Source organism: Protopterus annectens, chromosome 10.part0, assembly GCF_019279795.1.
Source record: "Protopterus annectens isolate FY-2018-M chromosome 10.part0, PAN1.0, whole genome shotgun sequence".
In the NCBI taxonomy this organism is placed as follows: Eukaryota; Metazoa; Chordata; order Ceratodontiformes; family Protopteridae; genus Protopterus; species Protopterus annectens.
This window is the reverse complement of record NC_056744.1, coordinates 1,822,345,046-1,822,365,177: the sequence shown is the minus strand read 5'-3', so window position 1 is coordinate 1,822,365,177 and position 20,132 is coordinate 1,822,345,046. Positions and strand designations below refer to the sequence as shown.

At 43.0% G+C, this 20,132-nt stretch overlaps 1 protein-coding gene across 1 annotated transcript in view; it reads right to left on the bottom strand.

Annotated features, from left to right (window-relative positions):
- The window catches only part of LOC122814064, a 361,643-nt gene extending 345,540 nt beyond the window's left edge, over window positions 1-16,103 (bottom strand). The window contains exon 1 of the mRNA XM_044086674.1: window positions 15,835-16,103. Within this exon, the coding sequence (XP_043942609.1) occupies window positions 15,835-16,103 (269 nt within the window). The remainder of the gene's footprint in view (window positions 1-15,834) is intronic.
- Between the last annotated feature and the right edge of the window lie 4,029 nt (window positions 16,104-20,132).

The following is a 20,132-nucleotide window of genomic DNA, read 5'->3' as shown; positions in this document are numbered from 1 at the left end:
AATTGGAGTTTCCTGCACCAGATATAGTGAAGCAAAAGGTAAGCCATGCTACTGTGATAAAACACTTTATACAGGAGACTTTATTAGAACAAAGGCAAATAACTGACAGGATTAAAAACACTCTGTGCATCACGAGCCATATCACAAACCAGTCATAGGTTCATAGGTCTGTACTAGGGTAATGGCCCTGTAGCCTTTACAAGCCTAGCCCATAGGATTACCCTGGCATCGTGCTTCCCAACCTTATTTCCTAGTGTCTCTGTCGAGCAGTGCCACTGTAGTGATCCCCGGAGTGAATTTTCTATTTCCCATCCACTCATCAAGATTTCAATTGAAGAGAGCTAGTGAGGTGCTCTGCTTGACATGTATGGGAAGTCTATTCCATAGCATGGGCAGTATCTGGGTTATGAACCTGTCCCTCCAGCATGTTCATTTGATTGTGGTAATGAGGTTCAGGTCTCTGGAGCATGTGTTGCGGAGGGATTGGGATTTCTTTAGATGTAGCATTTCTAACAGAGCTGGGTCAGACATGGTTTCTAAGTCAAGCAGATATCGCCTCTAAGTAGGCGATATGAGACACAGAATAGGGTTGTTTGAGTCTGTCTATATAGGACAAGTGTTTAAGGCCTAGGATCCTCTTTGTGAGGTACATTTGCAGTCTCCCCAGTTGTTGCAGATGTCTAGTGAGGTACATGCCAAATGGGGCATTGTACTCTATGACTGGCCTAATGAGGGAAGAGTAGAGGGAGACAATGACCTCTCTAATCCTGGATGCAAAACCCTTAGTAATGAGATGTGCCACACAGGACTTTCTGACCACTGTGGCAATGTGGTGGTCAAAAGAGAGGTTGCTGTCAACCTGTGTTCCTAGATCACTTATAAAGCCTTCTGTGTTCAGTGGACTACCATCGATGTTGTAATTCAAGGGAACCAGGTTTTTCCCAAGGGGAATGACACATTTTTTGGCACTGAGCTTACAGGTTCAGAAATAAGTACTAGGCTATCAGCCCGAGGGCATCTATAAGCCTAGCCAGAATGTGTTGGCTTTCGCCAACCCCTTAGATTAGTTCCCTGTGCCTCTGCCCAACAGAGACACTGCAGTGATCCCTGGGGTAAACTTTGTTTCCCATCCACTCGTCAAGGTTCCTCTTGAGGAGTGTTAGTGAAGGGCTCTGCCTTATGTAGATTGGAATCCTGTTCCACAGCATTGGGAGTCTCTGGGACAGGAATCTATCCCTCCAGTGCATCCTATTTATAGTTGTGGTGAGGATTAGATCCCTAGAGCGTGTGGATCTCTGGGATTTGTTTTTTTTTAGGTGAGCATGTCCATCAATTCTGGGTTGGACATGGCCTTGTATGTCAGGCAGAGATCACCTCTGAGTAAGTGGTATGCAACTGGGTACAGCTGGAGTTTCTTCAGTCTGGGCTGCATAGGGCATCTGTTTGAGGCCAGTAATCCTCTTGGTGAGGTGCTTCTGTGGTCTTTCCAGCTGTTGTAGGTGCCTTGTATGGTACATCCCAAATGGGGTGTTGTACTCTATGATGGGTCTGATGAGTGATAACTAGAGGGGCACAATAACTTTTAGTTATGTACTTACCATAACTTCGGATGTATGGGATCCATCTCGCCTACATTCATAACAGATGGGTTCAGAGCCGATCCATCGGCTCCGACTCGGCCACTATACACTAGAATTAAGTCTCTCACGAGGGTGGGTATTTATGAATGTAGGCGAGATGGATCCCATACATCCGAAGTTATGGTAAGTACATAACTAAAAGATGTAATGGGATCCTATCTCGCCTACATTCATAACAGATGGGACAGCGTCCCTAGCACCTAAATCCCGGGTGGCTCATTGGAACACACTCCTGAGAACTGCGGAACCAAAGGAAGCTCCGCCTCGGGAAGCCACATCAACCTTATAATGAGAAATGAAGGTGTACGGAGAAGACCAAGTAGCAGCCGCACAAATATCATCTATTGAAACTTTGGAGTGAAAAGCTACAGAGGTGGCCATAGCCCTGGTAGAATGAGCCTTGAGTGGGAAAGGTAACTCTCTGCCTGACTGGGAATAAATGAAGGAGATGCAATCCTTAATCCATTTGGCTATGGTGGTTTTGGCAACTGGTAGACCTAACCTATTCTCCGTAAAGGACACAAACAGCTGGTTAGATTTTCGTGTCTGACTGGTCCTATCTAAGTAAAAACGCAGTTGCCTGTGAACATCCAACTGGTGGAAGGTATATTCTGCTCTATTAGAAAAATCTGGAAAGAAAACTGGGAGCTCCAAGGACTGCTGAATGCATAAAGGGGATGCTACCTTAGGCAAAAAGGAGGGATTCAATCCGAGGGAAACTGTCTTTATGAAAAATCAAATAAGGAGGAGTAGAACAGAGAGCCTGAAGCTCTGAAACCCGCTTAGCAGAAGTTATTGCCACTAGAAGGGCGGTTTTCCAAGACAGAAATTTTATATCACAAGTCGCTGCCGGCTCAAAGGGATGGGCAGTTAAGGAGGCCAGAACCAAATTTAAGTGCCAAGGGGGCACAGGATGAGCCATAGGAGGCCTGAGGAGCCAAGCTCCCTTAAAAAAGGACTTGCAAAGTCTGTTTGCCATTAAGGAAGGCTCTACGGAAACATGAAAATTAGAGATGGCCGCTAGTTTAACCTTAATTGTGGAGACTGAAGAGCCCGAATGAAACAATGAAGCTAGAAATTCCAAGACGTGCGGAACTGGGGTCGTAAGAGGATCAATGCCTCGCTGCTGGGCCAAAAAGGCAAACCTTTTCCATTTGCTGGAATATAGCTTAACAGTGGACGGCTTGTGGGAAGAGGACAAAATGTACATCACTTCTGGAGAAAGAGTTATCTCTAAGGATGGAAGTGGAGTAACCAAGCAGCCAGTCGCAACGACCGGAGGGACGGATGAGTGTGTCCCGACTGATGAGACAACAGGTCTGGCACTGGGTCCAGAATCCAAGGGCCCAGTACTGCATACTTCTGAAGGAATGGGAACCAAACCTGACGGGGCCAGTGTGGGGCGACCAAAATTTTGTCGCTCCCTACATGAAGAGCCTTCTGAATCACCTTCGGGAGAAGGGGGATCAGGGGGAAGGCATAAAGCAGACCCGGGGGCCAATTGTGGGCTAGAGCGTCCCTGGGAAACTGCCCCTGGGAGGGAGTCAGAGTGAAGAACTCTCTGCACTTCGCATTGTTGGGGCTGGCGAACAAGGGAGACCCCATTTGGCGAAGATCTGCGCAGCCACTCTGTTGTTGAGGGACCACTCGTGGGGCAACAGGAGAGTCCTGCTGAGCCTGTCTGCAATAACATTGGCTTTCCCTGGAATGTGCATTGCTACTAAGAAACGTTGGGTAGCTATGGCCCAGCGCCACACTCTCATGGCCTCTCTGCAAAGGGGGTAGGACCTGGTTCCGCCCTGCTTGTTTATGTGCCAAACTACCGACATGTTGTCGGATAGAATCGCAATAGTACCTTGGGGGAGAGCATGATGAAGTGCTTGCAAAACCAGAAGCACCGCTCTCATTTCCAGGACATTGATGTGAAGGTGCGCTTCGCAATCCTGCCAAGTGCCTTGGACAGACCTTTCCAGATAATGACCCCCCCACCCTATCTGGGAGGTGTCCGTGGTCACTGTGGCAACTGGGGGCTGAAGGACGAAGGGAAGCCCCCGGTCCAGGTTGGACCGACGCAGCCAACAATGGAGGTCCCGACGACAACTGTCCGTAATCAGAACCAAATGGTTCAGGGGAAGTTCTTGATACGACCATTGAACCGATAATAGCCATTGCAGCACCCGCATGTGCAGCCTGGCTAACGGAACTAGGAGAATAGTTGCGGCCATCGTGCCCAATAACTGAAGAATCTGTCTGGCAAGAACTCGAAATTTGGGTAACAAGTTTAGAATCTGAGATTGTAGGACCTGAATTCTTTCTGATGGCAAAAATGCCCACATCCTTTTTGTGTCCAACTCTGGGCCTATAAAGGTGATACGCTGAGATTGCCGCAGCACAGATTTTTCCCAACTGAAGGTGATTCCCAGCGAGAGACCCAAAGTTACTGTGACCATCAGCGCTCGAATCAGTAGATGCTTGGAGGTGGCAGTGAGGAGCCAGTCGTCTAGATAGGGAAACACTTGGAATCCTAGACTTCTCAGGTGAGCTGTCACCACTGCCAGACACTTGGTGAACACCCTGGGGGCTGTGGTGAGACCAAAGGGCAGTGCACGAAACTGGAAATGACTGGTTCCTAGGCGGAAGCGTAAATGACTCCTGGACTCTTGACATATCAAAATGTGATAGTAAGCGTCTTTGAGGTCTATGGAGCACATCCAGACATCCTTCTCCAATAACGGGAGAATGGACTGAAGGGTGACCATCCGGAACTTGGACTGTTTCACAAAACGATTTAATGAGCTTAGGTCCAAAATGGGCCTTACGTCCCCTGTCTTTTTTGGCACCAAAAATAATCTCGAGTAAGTTCCTGATCCGATCTGGTCGGCGGGGACGGGCTGGATGACCCCTTTGCTTAGCAGCTTTGAAACTTCTACGGCTGCTTGATCCCGTTGACTGGGTGGCACGTCTGGGATTCTCCTTGTAGGAGGAGGGGGCTCGAAGAAGGGGATTCGGTAGCCTCAGGTTACAATGCAAAGCACCCACTGATCCTTGGTTATAGATTCCCAAGCCTGTGGGTGTTTCGCAAAACGACCCCTGACTGGCTCCGGAGAAGCACAGCCGGGCCTAGGGATGTTGAGGGTAGGAGGAACCATGAAAGGAATCGCGGTCTCCAGTGTTACGGGGGCCTCTGCCACCTCTGGGGCGGCGTCTTCCTGAATCCCCCCCTGCCTCTAGAGGGGGGATCACCCGGTGAAGTAGAGAAGAACTTTTGGGATTTTCTGAACCACATTTTCCCTCCTCTCTGGGCCTTGGGGTAAGGTCTAGAGGGAGCGGAAAAATGGGCACCAATGGCAGTCAAGGTCTTGCCCTCCTGCTCGCACAGAGTAAGTGTGTCCTTCACCTTGGGTCCAAACAGAGAACACCCATCAAAAGGGGTGTCGGCGAAGGAAGACTTAAAGGCCTCCGCAAGTGGACACAAGCGTAACCAGGCTTGTCTCCTAAGAGCCACTCCTGTGCCCGCTGCTCTACTCGCCCCTTCGGCTGCATAGGAAATGAGCCTCATGGACGAGTTGACTATAGAAGATAGGGTAGTCATCTGGGCGCCTACGGTCTTGGCTAACGCCTCAGGAAGATTACCCGCAAGAGACTCTCCTAACTCCTTGAGGAGGTCCCTTTGGAGCTTGGTAAAATGACAGATAGTTCAGCGACCGCAGGGTAAAGGTAGCTGAAGAAAGGGTACGCTTCCCGTACCTATCCATGCTCCTAGAGTCCTTATTAGGAGGATGAATAGACGTTGAAGCCTCTGCCACGTCCTGCTGAGTGGCAGATGCCACCACCATCGCATCAACTGCAACACCCTTAGTGAGGAATTCCTTCTGGGGAGGGGCTGAAAGGAACTTATTAGGTCTGGCAGGCACCGGTTCCACTGTATCAGGATGCTCCCACACCCTCAGAGAGATTAAATCTAACAACTCGAAGGGTGGAGACACCCAGGAGGAGGAGGGCTGGGCCCCGAAGGCCTTGAGGAAGACCGACTCCTCAGCGGTAGGGGCTTTGGATTGCCAATCGCCTCTCTGTCTCAAGATCTCAAGGATATCCAAGAAGGAGACATCATCCGAGGATGATTTTGGGGACCCCTCCGCATCATCAAGGTCAGTATCTGAAGTGAAGGACTCATCTTGGGAATCAACGTGCTTCCTCTTGCACAGTTTCTTCCTTGGGGGTTCATCCAAAGCAGATTCAGAAGGACCCCCTGGAAGAAGGGAACCCTCTAAGGGGGTATCCTCAGGCCCTGGGGCCCCACTGTCGTGGGAAAGAATGTCACCAGAGGCACCAGTACCCAAATCTAGGGACGGTGAGGTAGAAACTTGCAGAACCGGCAAGGTCATGGCCAGCGCACTCCTCGTGGCCTCAAAAGCAGGACCTCCAGACTTTGCAGAGGGCACTTGCTGAGAGACCACGACGGTACCGGGAATACCTGCGGCTGATGCTCCGAGGGGAAGACTGGGCATCGAAAAGGCCAGCTCCACAGTGTTGCCCTCGGCCCCCACCGAGGAAGACCCGGTACCAAACCCTGACACCGAGGACAGGGTAAGAATGAAGGTCGGAGCAGAGAAACTCCGTGGGGGTCTCTGCTCTGACTGGACGATTCCGCTGCGTTCTACCAGCACCGACTTCAACGGCTCCAAGGGGGTCGGAGGAGGAATCGGCTCCGAAGCAGAGTGGGCTGGAGCAGAGATCATTTTAGTAAAAACTGGGGACTGTAACAGCCTCTGGATAACCCTATCCAAATCCGAATCCGACAACCTAGAGGATTTGGAGGAAATAGACTGGGGCCGAGAAGACTTCTGCCTCGGCTCCGATAAAACAGGGACCAGCTCCGAAAAGGTTCCAACACTATCGGATCCGAGATCGGAACCGTATGTAAAGGTGTCGGCGCCGAAGGCGGCTCCGGGGCAGAGGGGGAAGAGTCTGAGCTGCACACCTCCAACGGCTCCGAAACCAAAGGAGCCGAAGTAGGTGATTGGCCTCTCGGTGCACTAACCTGCGGCTCCGACACCAATGGAGCCGAGGAAAGAGGCACAGAGGCAGACCCTTCAGCCATTGGCTCCGAAGCCATTGGAGCCGAGGAAGAAGAGGTCGATCTATGTTTCTTGGATGTCGGGTCCGACGGACTGGTCGGAGCAGACTATCTATGCTTCTTGGGTGTCGGGCCCGACGGGCTGGTCGGAGCAGACCTTTTCTTTTTAGAAGCTGGAGATGAAGCCAACGCTTCCTCAAATGAAGGCTTAATAAGACCTCTAAGTATTAGCTTGTTTTTTTCTTTCCTGAAGGACCCTGGAAGAAAAAGCGTGACAAACACTGCATGTATCTTGTAGATGTTTGGGCCCTAAACAGTACAAGCATACAGCATGGCTGTCTGTGATAGACATTTTATAATTACATTTAGCACATTTTTTAAACCCTGATTTCTGCTCCTTAGACATCTTGAACAAGGTAGAAAAACAGATAACAGATCGAAAACGCTAAAATCCAGTACACAGAAGTAGACTAAAGTACGGGCTAAAGCCCTCTAACTTAAACGGGCTTAGCCCGATACAACAGGAAAAACAGAGAAAAAAAAAAAAAACTATTTCAGTCACACAACCAAAGTAAAACACACAGCAAAGGGCAAAGGCCCTCTAATTTAAACGGGCCTTGCCCAGTATACTAGAAGCGCGAAAATTATAAAAAAAATCCTAAAATTCACAAAACTGAGTAACAAACGCTCACAAAGCTGTTAAAACAGCTGTTTGTTGAAAAATTGACAAACCCTAGTCAAAAAGACCAAAAAGATGAAGAAAATACACAAGCTCCAGCCAAGTCGAGACCACGTCCAGCTTGAAAAGCGGCAAACGAGATCTGGGGAAGCAGGTGTGGTGCATTCTGGGATAAGGGGGAGCCCAGCCAATGAGAGACTTCGTTCTAGTGTATAGTGGCTGAGTCGGAGCCGATGGATCGGCACCGAACCCATCTGTTATAAATGTAGGCGAGTTGTGAACCCTTTTGTGATTAGGTGGGCCACATAGAAGGATTTTCTAACCACCTTGGCAATATGATTATCAAAGGAGAGATTACTATCTACTTGGGTCCCCAGATCCCTTATTACATTTTCTGTATTTAGGGGACTACCACGTATGTAGTAGTTCATGGGTACTTTGTTTTTTCCAAAGGGGATGACTATGCACTCTTTGGCATTTAGCTGGAGGCCATAATTTTGACACCAGGTATCTGTCTCAGTGAGACCCTTCTGGAAGATATCTGTATCAGCCGGAGAGTCGATTATGGCCCCCAGTTTGCAGTCGTCTGCGAACTTGGTCAGCCACAGTCGTCCTTTGCTTGTATGTACCTGTGAGAAGTATATACCGAACAGGAGTCGTCCCAGAACTGAGCCCTGGGGGAAGCCAGCTTTGTGTTGGCCTGGACTTCATGACTTTAATAACCATAATTCATAAAAACAGATTTAAAAATATTTAAAAAAAATTGAAAACATTTTAAAACAGTAGCATTGTAGCCTCACAGTAGGACGCTGTCCAATTCGATTCTCAGCTACAGCGTCTTCTGCGTGGAGACATGCGTGAATGGGTGTACCTTCATTGAAGGTTGTGCATCAGGGCTGGTAACTCGGCACATAAAAATCAACTACCAATCATTAGCGGACCGGAGTTCCGCTGTGGCGACCCCAAACCAGGAAAAGCCGAAAGAAACAAAATATTCCAAAAAGCAAAAACATAAATTATTTCATTTGATTCCTTTTACCCTACAACACACTTTTTAAAATAAATACAGTCATTAATACTAGGCTATTTGTCCACATCAAAACGTAATTGCCAATACAATTCCCTACTGAAAAACATATTTCAAACCCCCCCTTTGGATTTTATCCAGCAAAAAAAATGTTAAAATTAGTACAATTCTCACAGTGTCTAGCTAGTAATTTTTTTATTAATAACATATACATGTTGACAAATTCTTTGCTTCAAACCTTTACTTGTCAAAAGAACAAGAAAGGAAGACAAAAAGCAACATAAATTTAACTGGCTTAATTACAGTTAGAGAAACTCTAGAATTCAGAACTTTAGACCCCCCCCCCCCAGTACAACAAACTTAAACTGAAACACCCCTGCAGGTCGAGCTCAAGGAACAATACTCTTCTCACAATGTCCAACTCTATTCTTAATGTTATTACCACCCTTAAACCCAAACATAGGTTTATACCCAGTCTTACCAACTACATCATTAAAATACTGAAATATATTCCAACTCTCCATAATTTTTGTACACCACTATTATCAGTAGAAAAAGAAAAACATAGCTCTACTAAAATTGTCTGATGTGCCAACCTTCCTTTTAACTGAAGCCTTCCACAAAACAGGTGCAAAAGCATCTATCCTTTCAACATTAATCTAGTTAACTTCATCAATTAAAAAAATCAGGCTATGCCCTGTCTAAAAGCATGTTTTAAAATCTTGACTTCCTTTTTAAAAAAAAAAATATATTGTCCAATACCAAATGGGATAACCAAACCAACTGTCCTTTGACTATATTACATTTAATCTGAATCGCATGAATGCAGTTAAGATGCACACAGGATTTACAAAGCGTTGAGTTCCTAAAAATGTTTGAACTTAACCTATTAGCAACAGAATCAACAGTAATTGTAAAGCCCAAAAAACTGATGTTAGTCATCACCTTTCCACAAGAAAAATGTATCAGCCAAATATCTGAAATATATAATATCCTGAAAAATCCACTCTTAAATGTGTTCCTTTTCCCATTTGCATAAAAACAAATTAGCTAAAATCAATAGGAGAGGCATAGCCCACTCGAGTTCTGATTTTTTTATGTTCAAAGGGGAATTTTTTTTAATTATTAGATAAGATAAACTAATTCACATACTGAATTAATATTATTCATGAAGGCACATTTAGTTTCCACCAAAATCTCTCTAAACCAATCAAGTTCCATTATCTGTGGGATCACAGTATACAAATAATGAATATTAGTAGTAAACAGCATAACACAAGGTGGAATAATACCCCATAAAACATCCACAAATCCTTCAAAATCTGTGGGAATCCAAGCAACATACCTTTAGTTTGCTAACCACAAAGACCACAAATAGTTCCATCACCCTTTGTCAAAATAATTGGTTACAATTGGGGATTATCAGGATCCCTAAATATCTTGGGGATACTAAAAGCTTGCGAAATTACAGGATATTTGGCTGCCAAAAATTAAAAAACACATTGTCAGTAACACTTTCCAATAAAAATCGTACAGCCAAACTCTAATGTTCCTCTAGGCAATGTTTAACTCATTCCTAGACACAATGTGATAAAAATCTTCACCTTATAACAAATTTTCAATTTTTCCATGTACATAACAGAATCTACGACAACCCCCTCAACTGCTTTCATAACCCTACCAGTAGGAAAAATAAGTCTTCCTTTTGTTTTTATTTTTCAGTAATCTGTGAATAAAGTCTTCAATTAACTTTTTAAATAAAAATAAGGGTGTGTGGGGTGGTGGATTAAAAAAAACATGTCTCTGTAGTACATCTGTATCACAAGACCTAGGATCAAGCAAAAAAATGTACATTTCCTAACAAAAAGTTTTAATTCTTTCAAAACATCAAACATATCCAACCGTTCTGACTTTATTGAAGTAAAACCTTTATTACAAACACTGTAATGTACTGCGATAATACTTATACTACTAAAACAGGATATATTATTTATTTATTTATTTTATTTGCAGTTGGTTAGCCAGGATAGTCCATTGGGCCAAAATAACCCGTTTTCAATGGAGTCCTGGGGAGAAAAGCTCCAGTACATAGGTTACAGTAGATAATTCTTAATATATACACAAATTGTACAATTATACAGATACAAGAAAAACAATTTTGCTAATAATACTACAGAAAGAACTAGACTGAATACAATATGGTGATGAGTTTAATGGGTAATACAAACTACAGGGAAAAGTAGTACTAAAGTACTGAGAAATAACATATCTGGAAGCAATTTGTGATAATACTGAGGAATAATAACATATTAGGAAGAATGCACAAAGAATTGAGGAGTAGTAATGTATTAGGGACACAATAGAAGGACGTGTGGCCTAGTATAAGGAAAGTAAGGAAATTTGCAGGAGGAAACAAAGGAAGAAGGAAGATGACTTTGCAAGTGTTAGTTATGTGGGGTGGGAGCAAGAGCATTCCCATTGGGATATTAGATACGAGTGAAGAGATCTTTTAAATATGAAATGGTTGGGGGTGGTGCAAATGGAAGGAGGCAGGGAGTTCCAAAGACGTGCAAGGCCATAGGAAAGAAGATTTTTGCCTGGGGGACGATTTGGTTTATATACCTCTAGTAGATTTTGATTGTTGGACCTTAAAACTCTAGCAGGAGTGTGTATATTGAAGGTTGATGAAAGGGAGGGACAGAGGGAGGGATTGAAAATGAGCTTATGCATGAGATTTAGTTGAGTGTATGTGAGATGACTGGGTAGCTCTAGCCAATTTAGTTTTTGCAGAGAGGAACAGTGGTGGGTGGAGGACCTGAGGTTGGTGGCAAACTTTGCAATTTTGTTGTAGCAAGAGGAAAGTTGTGTTTTTAGTGAGGTCTGTAGATTAGTAAGGAGTGGAGCTCCATAGAGAAGGGAGGGAATAAGAAATGAGGTTGAGAGTGTGATTTTAGTAGCAGGTGTAAGGTAGTGATTTTGTCGATAAAGCATACCCAGTTTTTGGTGGGTTTTCTTGATATTTAACTGTAGGTGGGAGTTAAATTTGAGCTGGTTGTCAATTTGGACCCAGAGTAACTTGGTCTCGGACACCAGTTTCAGGGGTAGATTATTTTGACTAGAGATAAGGAATGTGCTTATGTTGACAGGAGTTGTCTTAGATGGGGTAAATAACATTAATTTGGTTTTAGAAGCATTGAGTGCTAGGTGATTCCATTTCTTCCATTGCTCAGTTGTTGTAAAAGCATCTTGAGTCAGTTTTTGGAGTGAGGGGATAGAGGTGGCAGCGCAGATAATAGTGGAGTCGTCGGCATATTGGATGATGTCTGATAATGGAATGGAGTTGCGGAAATCATTTATAAATATATTGAAGAGAAGGGGACCCAGTATAGAGCGCCCTGGGGTACCCCAGTAGGAGTATTTAGAAAGGAGGAGGTGGCTGTTTTCCATTTAACTGCTTGAGATCTGTTAGCTAAGTAGCTAGAAAACCAGTTTATGGAAGGAGATAGGTTAAGTTTTGAAAGTTTAGTTAGTAGCAGGCTGTGAGAAATAGTGTCAAAGGCCTTAGAGAGGTCGAGAAGTAGGGTAGAAACAAAATGGCCAGAATCGCGGGCTTTGTTTACAGTTTCAAGGAAAGAGAGGAGGGCGGTCATAGTGCTATGATGTGGTCTGAATCCATGCTGTGTGGGGGTTAGTAGGTGATTATTCTAGGAGATGTGGAAGGAGTTGAAGTTGGATACACTTTTCTAGGAGTTTAGAGATGGGAGACAGAATGGCGATGGGGCGGAAATTAGTAACACTGTTGTTGTTGCCACCTTTATGTAAAGGTATGATAAAGGCCCTTTTCCAAACTTGGGGTACTATACATTCTTGTATAGAGCGGTTGATTAAGATACTAATAGGGTAAGCAATTGCTTCTGCAGCTTTGCTAAGAAAGTAAGAAGGAATGTTGTCAGGGGCATTGGTGCATGGCTTCAGTTTCATAAGGAGTTTCTTTATAGTGGAAGTGGGTATAGGTTTAAATGAGAAGAAAGGAGAGTTTGAAGAGGGGGAATTAGGGGCAGAAGAAGGTGATGGAGAGGTTGGAGGAGGAGAAGGAGAGGAGGGATGGGAGATGGTAGATGGGAATGAGGAACAAGTAGCAGAGTAGGGTAGAGAGATGGATGGGGATGGTAAGGGAGCTTTGGATAACGTAGTAGTGTTAGAGAAAGATGATGTTAATTTGGAAATGGAATCAATGAAAAAAAAGAGTTAAATTGGGTGGCTAGGTCTTGGTCAGGAGCGTTAGGGTCAGGGGTAGGGGTATCTGGTTTGCTGGAGTTAAGTAGAGTAGAGATACCCTTCCAGAATTTCTGAGGGTTTGATTTGTTATTGTTTTGAAGTGTGGAAAAGTAATTCTGTCGGTCGGAGATTATGAGCTTTTTTACCTTGTTTCGAAGTATTTTATATTCATTGTGGACTAGGGGGGATTTGTTTTTCAGGTAATGTGCCCAGACTTTGTCTCTGTGCCTCAGAGGATAGTGTGTCTTTGCTTAGCCAAGGGGCAGTTTTAGTTTTAATTCTCTTAGTCCTTAAGGGAGCGTGGAAGTCCAGTAGTTTTAGGAATATAGAGTTAAAGTGGGCCACTGCATTGTCTAGAGATAATGTTTTTAGACAATTCCAGTTAATTGCTTTTAGAGAGTTTGAGAAGGTTGTTGGATTAAATTTTTTTTGGTTACGAATTGTGATATAATTATGGGAGCGTTGCAGGAGTGAAGTGAGTCGATGAGTGAAGATGGGTAAGTGGTCGCCGAGGGGATCAGGGAGAGTGCCACTATTGGGGAAGTAGTGGGGATGACAGACTAAAATCCAGTCTAGAATACTGCCATTAGAGATGTTTTTTGAGGGGTGTGTTACAGTGTTGATTAGCTGGGTAAAATTGTAGAGGTTGATATTCATGTGTTTTATAGGAGATTGAATGGAGGCCCAGTTAATGTTCATGTCTCCTAAGATTACAGTTTCGTTGTTATTATTATTAGAGAGCCAGGAGAGAATTTCTTCAAGTGTAGAAATATTATCTCCTGGAGGGATATAACTATCTTTTTATGTAGGTTATAACTTGGAGTGATGTGAGGAGAAGTTCAGCATTGTTAAAGTGTGGGACAGGTTTGTTATAGGGGGTAACTGACAATGAAGATGAGTATAGGAGAGCTACTCCACCCCCTTTTTTATGGGACCTGTCTTTTCTTATGATAGAGTAGTTAGAAGGAATAATTTCAGAGTCTTTTATATGTGGTTTTAACCATGTTTCAGAGATGGTTAGAATGTCTGGTTTATTATGAATGAGCCAAGCATGGAGGCTTGGTACTTTATTTACTACACTTTGGGCATTAAAAGAAGTAAAAAGAATGGACTTTTCTGTAGAAGAAGATGTGAAGGGCCCTGGGTTGGGATGGATGTCACCTGACACTAGACTGGAAAGTAGATGTAAGAGTGGATTAGAGAGGTAGTTGGATAGTTTAATTAGAAGATTGGGTTGAGTTGTATAACTGAAGCATTTGCTAGATATTAAGAGAATGGAATGTTTTTGAGAGGTGATGAGTTTGTAAGGGAAAAGTAAGAGGTTATTTATAGGATAAAGATGTGGAGTAATAGGAGTGTGTGAGTATATTAGAGGGAAGTTTATGTGGTTGGTAACATGGAGGGGTTGTGAGTGGCATGGGTTAAGGGGCTGGGTGAGGAAATAAAGATAGAATAAACTAAGTAGTAGTAGAAGGAGAGAAAAGGTGAATAAGGGTTTTGAATTCATGGTGGGATGGGGAATATGGAGAGTAGAATTATTGTAGGGGAAATTATTTGTTGTTATAAGTGAGGTTTGAGTGTTAGCCGGCAGGTAGGGACTTGGATAATAGTGGGAGTGAAGAGTAAAGTTTGGGTAGGTAGGGGTGTGGTTAGGGAGTGGGAGAGAGGAGGGGAAAAGAGGGATCCTATTGGATAGGTGGGATAGTTTTGGAAAGGAAGGGATGGTTAATTTGGACGGGATAAAGGGAGTGGCTTAATATAGTAAGGTTGTGATGGATTGGAGCAGAGTGGCAGGGGGTGTGGATTTGGGTGGAATAAAGGTAGACGTATTGGGGGCGTGTGGGAATTGGGGGTAGGGTAGGGGAGCGGAGTGAGCCCGCAGGGCGAACGGAGCGGGAAGAGCCAGAGAGGATGGAGAGGCTCGAGAGACAATCAGTTGAATGTAGTTTGCAGAGGGGTGAGTATGCAGAAAGGTACGTAGAGGGGACCTGGATAGTTGGGAAGAGTTGTTATGAGAGTTTAGGAGCGGGAGTGAGAAGAGGAATGATTAGAAGTTTAGAGAGACTAAGAGTATAAGAGAGATAGGGAGGGAAGAAGAATTGTTATAGCTTAGTGAGAATAATTAGGCGAGTAAAATAAAGTCTATTCAGTCAAGGGAGGATGCCACCTAGTAGACAAAAGTAGAATACACCTTAATCCACTAGGATAATTCCCTGGGACAAGTTGGACTGGAGGAAGAAGGGAGTTAGAGTGAGTGGAAGAACAGAGAAGCTGGGAAAGAGGGGGGTTAGGCTGCTGGCTATCCTGGCAGGGAGTGCGTTAAAGCAGCTAGCAAGTCTTAAACATTAATATAATTAAAGGTTTGGCAGCCAATACACATACTTCCTTGTGTTCCTCTTGGTTCACTTTCAAAAGGGAGTGAGGCAGCAGAGTTACTTTTGCTTCAGTAGATTGGATGAACAGTAGAATTTTAATTATGTCCACCCAGGCGAGTCACAAGGGTAAATCAGGGGTATAATGCTAGAAAACAGAGAAAGTTGAGAAAGTAGTGGTTTAGTAAAGGTAACACACCTGACTCCTAGTCATAGTAAAAAGGCAGTAACTCACCATACGTGAGAGTAAAATCAACACACAATATATTTAGTAAAGAACAGAAATGGCAGTCATACCACTAACAGTTAGATACAAAAACAATATTCAAATAACACATAGTAAAATATTCTATACACATTATATAGGAAAGGGAAGAAAAAGCAGTCATAATAATCAGTACACATTATATAGTAAAGCAGGCATCAACATAGACAGGAGCAAGTCTTACGGCATAACGCTCTTTAACACGAGAAGATGGTGTGTTACAATAACATGCAAGTGGAAATTGGCGTGTTCAAAATAGTAATGCTGTTTTCAGAAGATGTTAACCAGTATGCTCATAAAACAGCTGCTAATATACCTTATCACAGCTAGAAATCAACATACCATGACATTAAGATAGCATATTATAGTTCAACATCGTTTAAGAAAACATAACTTCTTCAAGGTTACTGTATTGACAAAAGGTCATAATTGTGGCAACCCTCAAACAAGTGTCCTTTATAAAAAAAAATGTATATAATATCCCAAATGTACTCACTGAAATGGTGCCTGAACTGTGCCTCCTGTAAAATTCATGAGTCCTTGGCTATTACTTGCCCAAGGCATAGACACAGGGACATTTGGCTTCCACTGGAACTCTGTCTGAGGATCTGAACTGCAGGCCACAGTACTGCTACCCCAAGTTCCTCTTCTTCCACTACCATTTACACCTTCTGTTTTCTGTGTCCACTGACCTCCTACACCAGGCATATTGTTTCCAGGAATTGAGTGTCGGCATCCTGATGGAGGAATGGTAACTCCAGCCATTCCAAGACTCTACTGGTGCACGTGACCCAGTCAGGTTACGGGGTGCAGTTTTACAATTCGCCTGCGAAGTATGATGCTCCTAAGAGTCAAGGAAAGTGAGGGAATGTGAACTTCTCTGCATCATCGGCTACTGATGTGGGTCTCCAGCTGGAACACCTGCAATAAAAGAAGTCAATTAGAAAAGCAAAACAGAACCAAATGCCCTCTGCTGCATGATCTGTAACTAAATGGATTAATTTGTGAGGTGAACAAATGTAGAACAAACTAAAAATAAAGTTGTGTGCGATATTCAGTGCTGCAAAGGCCTAAGGGGCAGTACGTGACATCCCCACTCAAGGCAGGTGTGTGGTTAAGAGGCAGACATTTACTACACGTAGTCTAATCACCATCCCCAGGAAAAGAGTTACGAAGAAAATTCCTGTGGGGAGGCCAGTGGAATACAAATTCTAAATTATTATACTAGCCCCATTCGGACACTCCAGTGCAGACATAGTTAAACTTCAGCTTGACTCTGCCTTGTATGCGGTTCACCAGTCATGTTGAGAAAGGTAACATTACAGGTGTGATGCATCAATTTAAGCAAGCTCTTTAACAATGTGACTCAGACACAGGAAATTTAATAAGCACAAGGGACTCAAAAACCTGGTGAGGTAGGCAAGAAATTGCCTGTCTGAACAGGATAACAGCAACTGATGGGGATTACCTGTAGAAAGGTAATGGGCAATGGGGTGCCTGAAGATACCAGTCCTACAGCTGGTGACTTTAGTACATTTCTGTTAGGTATCACTGTGGAGTTAAACTGCAACAATGACATACTCACCTGCTTTACACAAAACAAAGTGTTAAAATTTACAACTGAAAAATAGTTTATGAGAAAAGAGCTTTACTCCGTAAACACTGTAATAAGGAAGTAGTACAAACTGGAAACTCACTTTAGAAGAATAACCCCCCCAATCAGTTTAATTTACTTACTTTTGTAGCTGGGCAGTGAAACAGCTTTATTCAGGATGAACTCACCTACCAAGCAAAGTGAAAAACCAGGACATTGTTGAAGCATTCAGAGAGTCCCTTAAAGACCACCACTTTCAGAATCCTTCTTCATTTGCTATCATGACAACAGTTTACCAGATTTGTTAGCAACTACTGGTCTCATTTATACATTTGTTTGAACATCTGGTTATTACTGTTATGGCACCTATGTATAGATTTGGCACACCTTACTTGAAATCATTTCCAACAACTGTTCTACTGCCCTAGTTTGTCGTAATTTATCTCAATTTGCCAAAGCTAGTGAAATTGTTTAAATACTTTTTTCCTACTCTTTGAACCCAGGTAGCAGCTACAAAGGGTTTAGCAGACCAGTCCACCTACCTAGTTAAAGTAATAAACACATAATGACAGCCCTTAGATCTGACAGAAAGATGGGGTAGACAAGAGGGAAAAAAACATCAAAGGGCCACATGCACAAAAACTAGAGCAGACAAAACATGACAACAAAAGTAATGCAAACTAGCATCAGCACTTCTTTCATTTAAATCAGAGCGTCACTCTTCCAGATTTCGCCCCTTCGGCAGAATGAGAGGTGAAGCTCCTGACGAGTTTTTGCTGTTGCCAACAGGCTGCAGTGAATATTCTGTGAGTGAGTGATCTGTTGCATGCTGCTCATTTCTAGTTATTTCTAGCTGCAGTTACTACGTTTAGCAGACGTAATCACCAACAAAACGTTATCAGTGCTGTGTGAAAGGAAACGCATGACAACATGATTTACTTCAACAGAGCTCTGGAAATAGGATTCTAAGAAATACTACATCAGCAGCATCATCCACAGAGGAAAATGATTTTACAATGCACATAGCTCTGTGGATTATTTTACACCATCAGCACACACATAACCTCACATGTCCTCACACCAGAATAATGCCCACCTTCATCTCTCCCCTTCAGGCAGACTACCAGGTGTTGTGAACTACCAGGAGTGTGAATTTGCAATGATATGCTCCAGTCTCATTTCTGTATAGTGGCATGATTTAGGATAACCCCCAAACTGAAAGGTTCAAACATTACGTCGGGTCATTTTTGTCTAGTAACTGTAAAAATCCTATCCATTTATGCTCTCAGCTCAGCAACCCGTGTCACTAGCTTTGTTAGTGGATGTAATGCATCACATTAGATATAGTGGGATCTAAACAAGGTTTTTAACAGTTTTCCTGTTGCATGTATATATAATGAACTCAGAACATGTCACTGAATAAAAAAACTACCATGTTCCTCTCATCCAATCTAAAGGGTGTCACTGTATTCATCGAAGGCAAACTTGTTGAATTTTTTTTCCTTGTCAAAGTGATACATCCCAGACCTTTGAGTATGGGGGGGTGGTAGGGTTTTGCCTTCATCTCCCCTACCTAACTAACCATCATCCAGGAATAGACCATTACTGAAATGGGGTAAAAACTTGACAAAACTGCATTCAATGAGCTTGCCAGCAACCAACAGGTCCACTGTCGGTAAAAGAAGAAAAATTAAAAAAATACTTTTGTAGACAGGGAATTACACATCGCGCAACGTCTTCAGGGAATTACACATCGCGCAATGTCTTCAGGGAATTACACATCTCGCACAGCCTTCTGAGCACCCCCCCCCCCACACACACACACACACAACACAATCTCTCAGTACGCAACACAAGCAGCCATCATTCATTGTGCCAGGTTTAAAAAGCAGAATCCATTTACAACATTTTCCATGTCATACTAACAAAGTTAATTAAGTCATACATTTGTTAGGAAAGCAGGGTTCTTGTGTATCCTGAAGAGGTATACTCACCACTGCTTTCAAAGTCTAATTTCTGAAATAGGTGCATCCATAAAACTAAAGTAGTGGCATTTACAAGGTGACATGATTTGTTAAGCATGCCAGTGACACAGACAGAACTGGAGTTACTAAGGAGTGTTTGCAAAAAGTTATGAAAAAATAGTACATATTTCTATGTTTATGCTGAAAATATAAAAACAGTGTGTGACATTTTCTTGCTGGGGATGGTGTATTCAGTTAGTGTTCATAAAAAGTGACATTAAAACATGGTGGGTAATGTTAAGACATTTTGAAATACAAATACCCTTTTGGTAAAGCAGTTATGACTATACCTATATTTTCATAAATGTATTAATTTCATACAGTGTGTGACCAACAGGTAAACAAATGGTGAAGACGTATACAAAATATTAAGGCACACAATGTTGCCACTTGCCATCCATTACAAACGCCTTTATAGATAAACATTATGAAATAGTGTTAAACTCTTACATGTATAATTTGCATAAATTAATCACCATCACAAAGCACCACTATACTACACCCTCTCGCCATATGTCACTGGAAAGGTCTTTAACAGGTGATCGTTTCTCCCACTGATATCTTGGATCGAACTACTACACTGACAGAGACATAACTCTGTTTGAAAATAACACTTGTATTGTTGGCAAACAAAATACAGTTTCTCTTTCATATATCTGTACTTTAAAATCTGCATCTAAAGAAAGTTTAGATGTTTTCCTGTGTTATACATACAAACCCTCTCCTACAACTTAAAGGTCAATACTAAATCAGGAAGAGTCCATGTCAAATGTTTGCACAATTATATCACTACTCAAATTCAGCAAATATAATTTTCCATGGAAATAAATATTGTAGTCCAAAACAACTCTCCCAATGTGTACAGCTCACAAACTTTTTTTCTCTTCCATTACGACCACTTTGCAAAGTCTTTCAGTTAGTTGACATACACCTTTGTTCTTGTTCACTTTATTTGCAGATATTTCCAAAACTGTGACAACAGCTTCTTCTGAAAGTGCAAGGATGACTGTTTGAAATTGCCTTTTCCTTCTCTAAATCACTAATACACCTTCAAATGTCCAGCTCACTTCTCCAGCATTCATATGGCCTTCTTCCATTAAAAACTAGACCTCGTTTATAACAAGCCATCATTTGGTACAACTTGCCACATATGCACACCAAACGAATATGCAATTT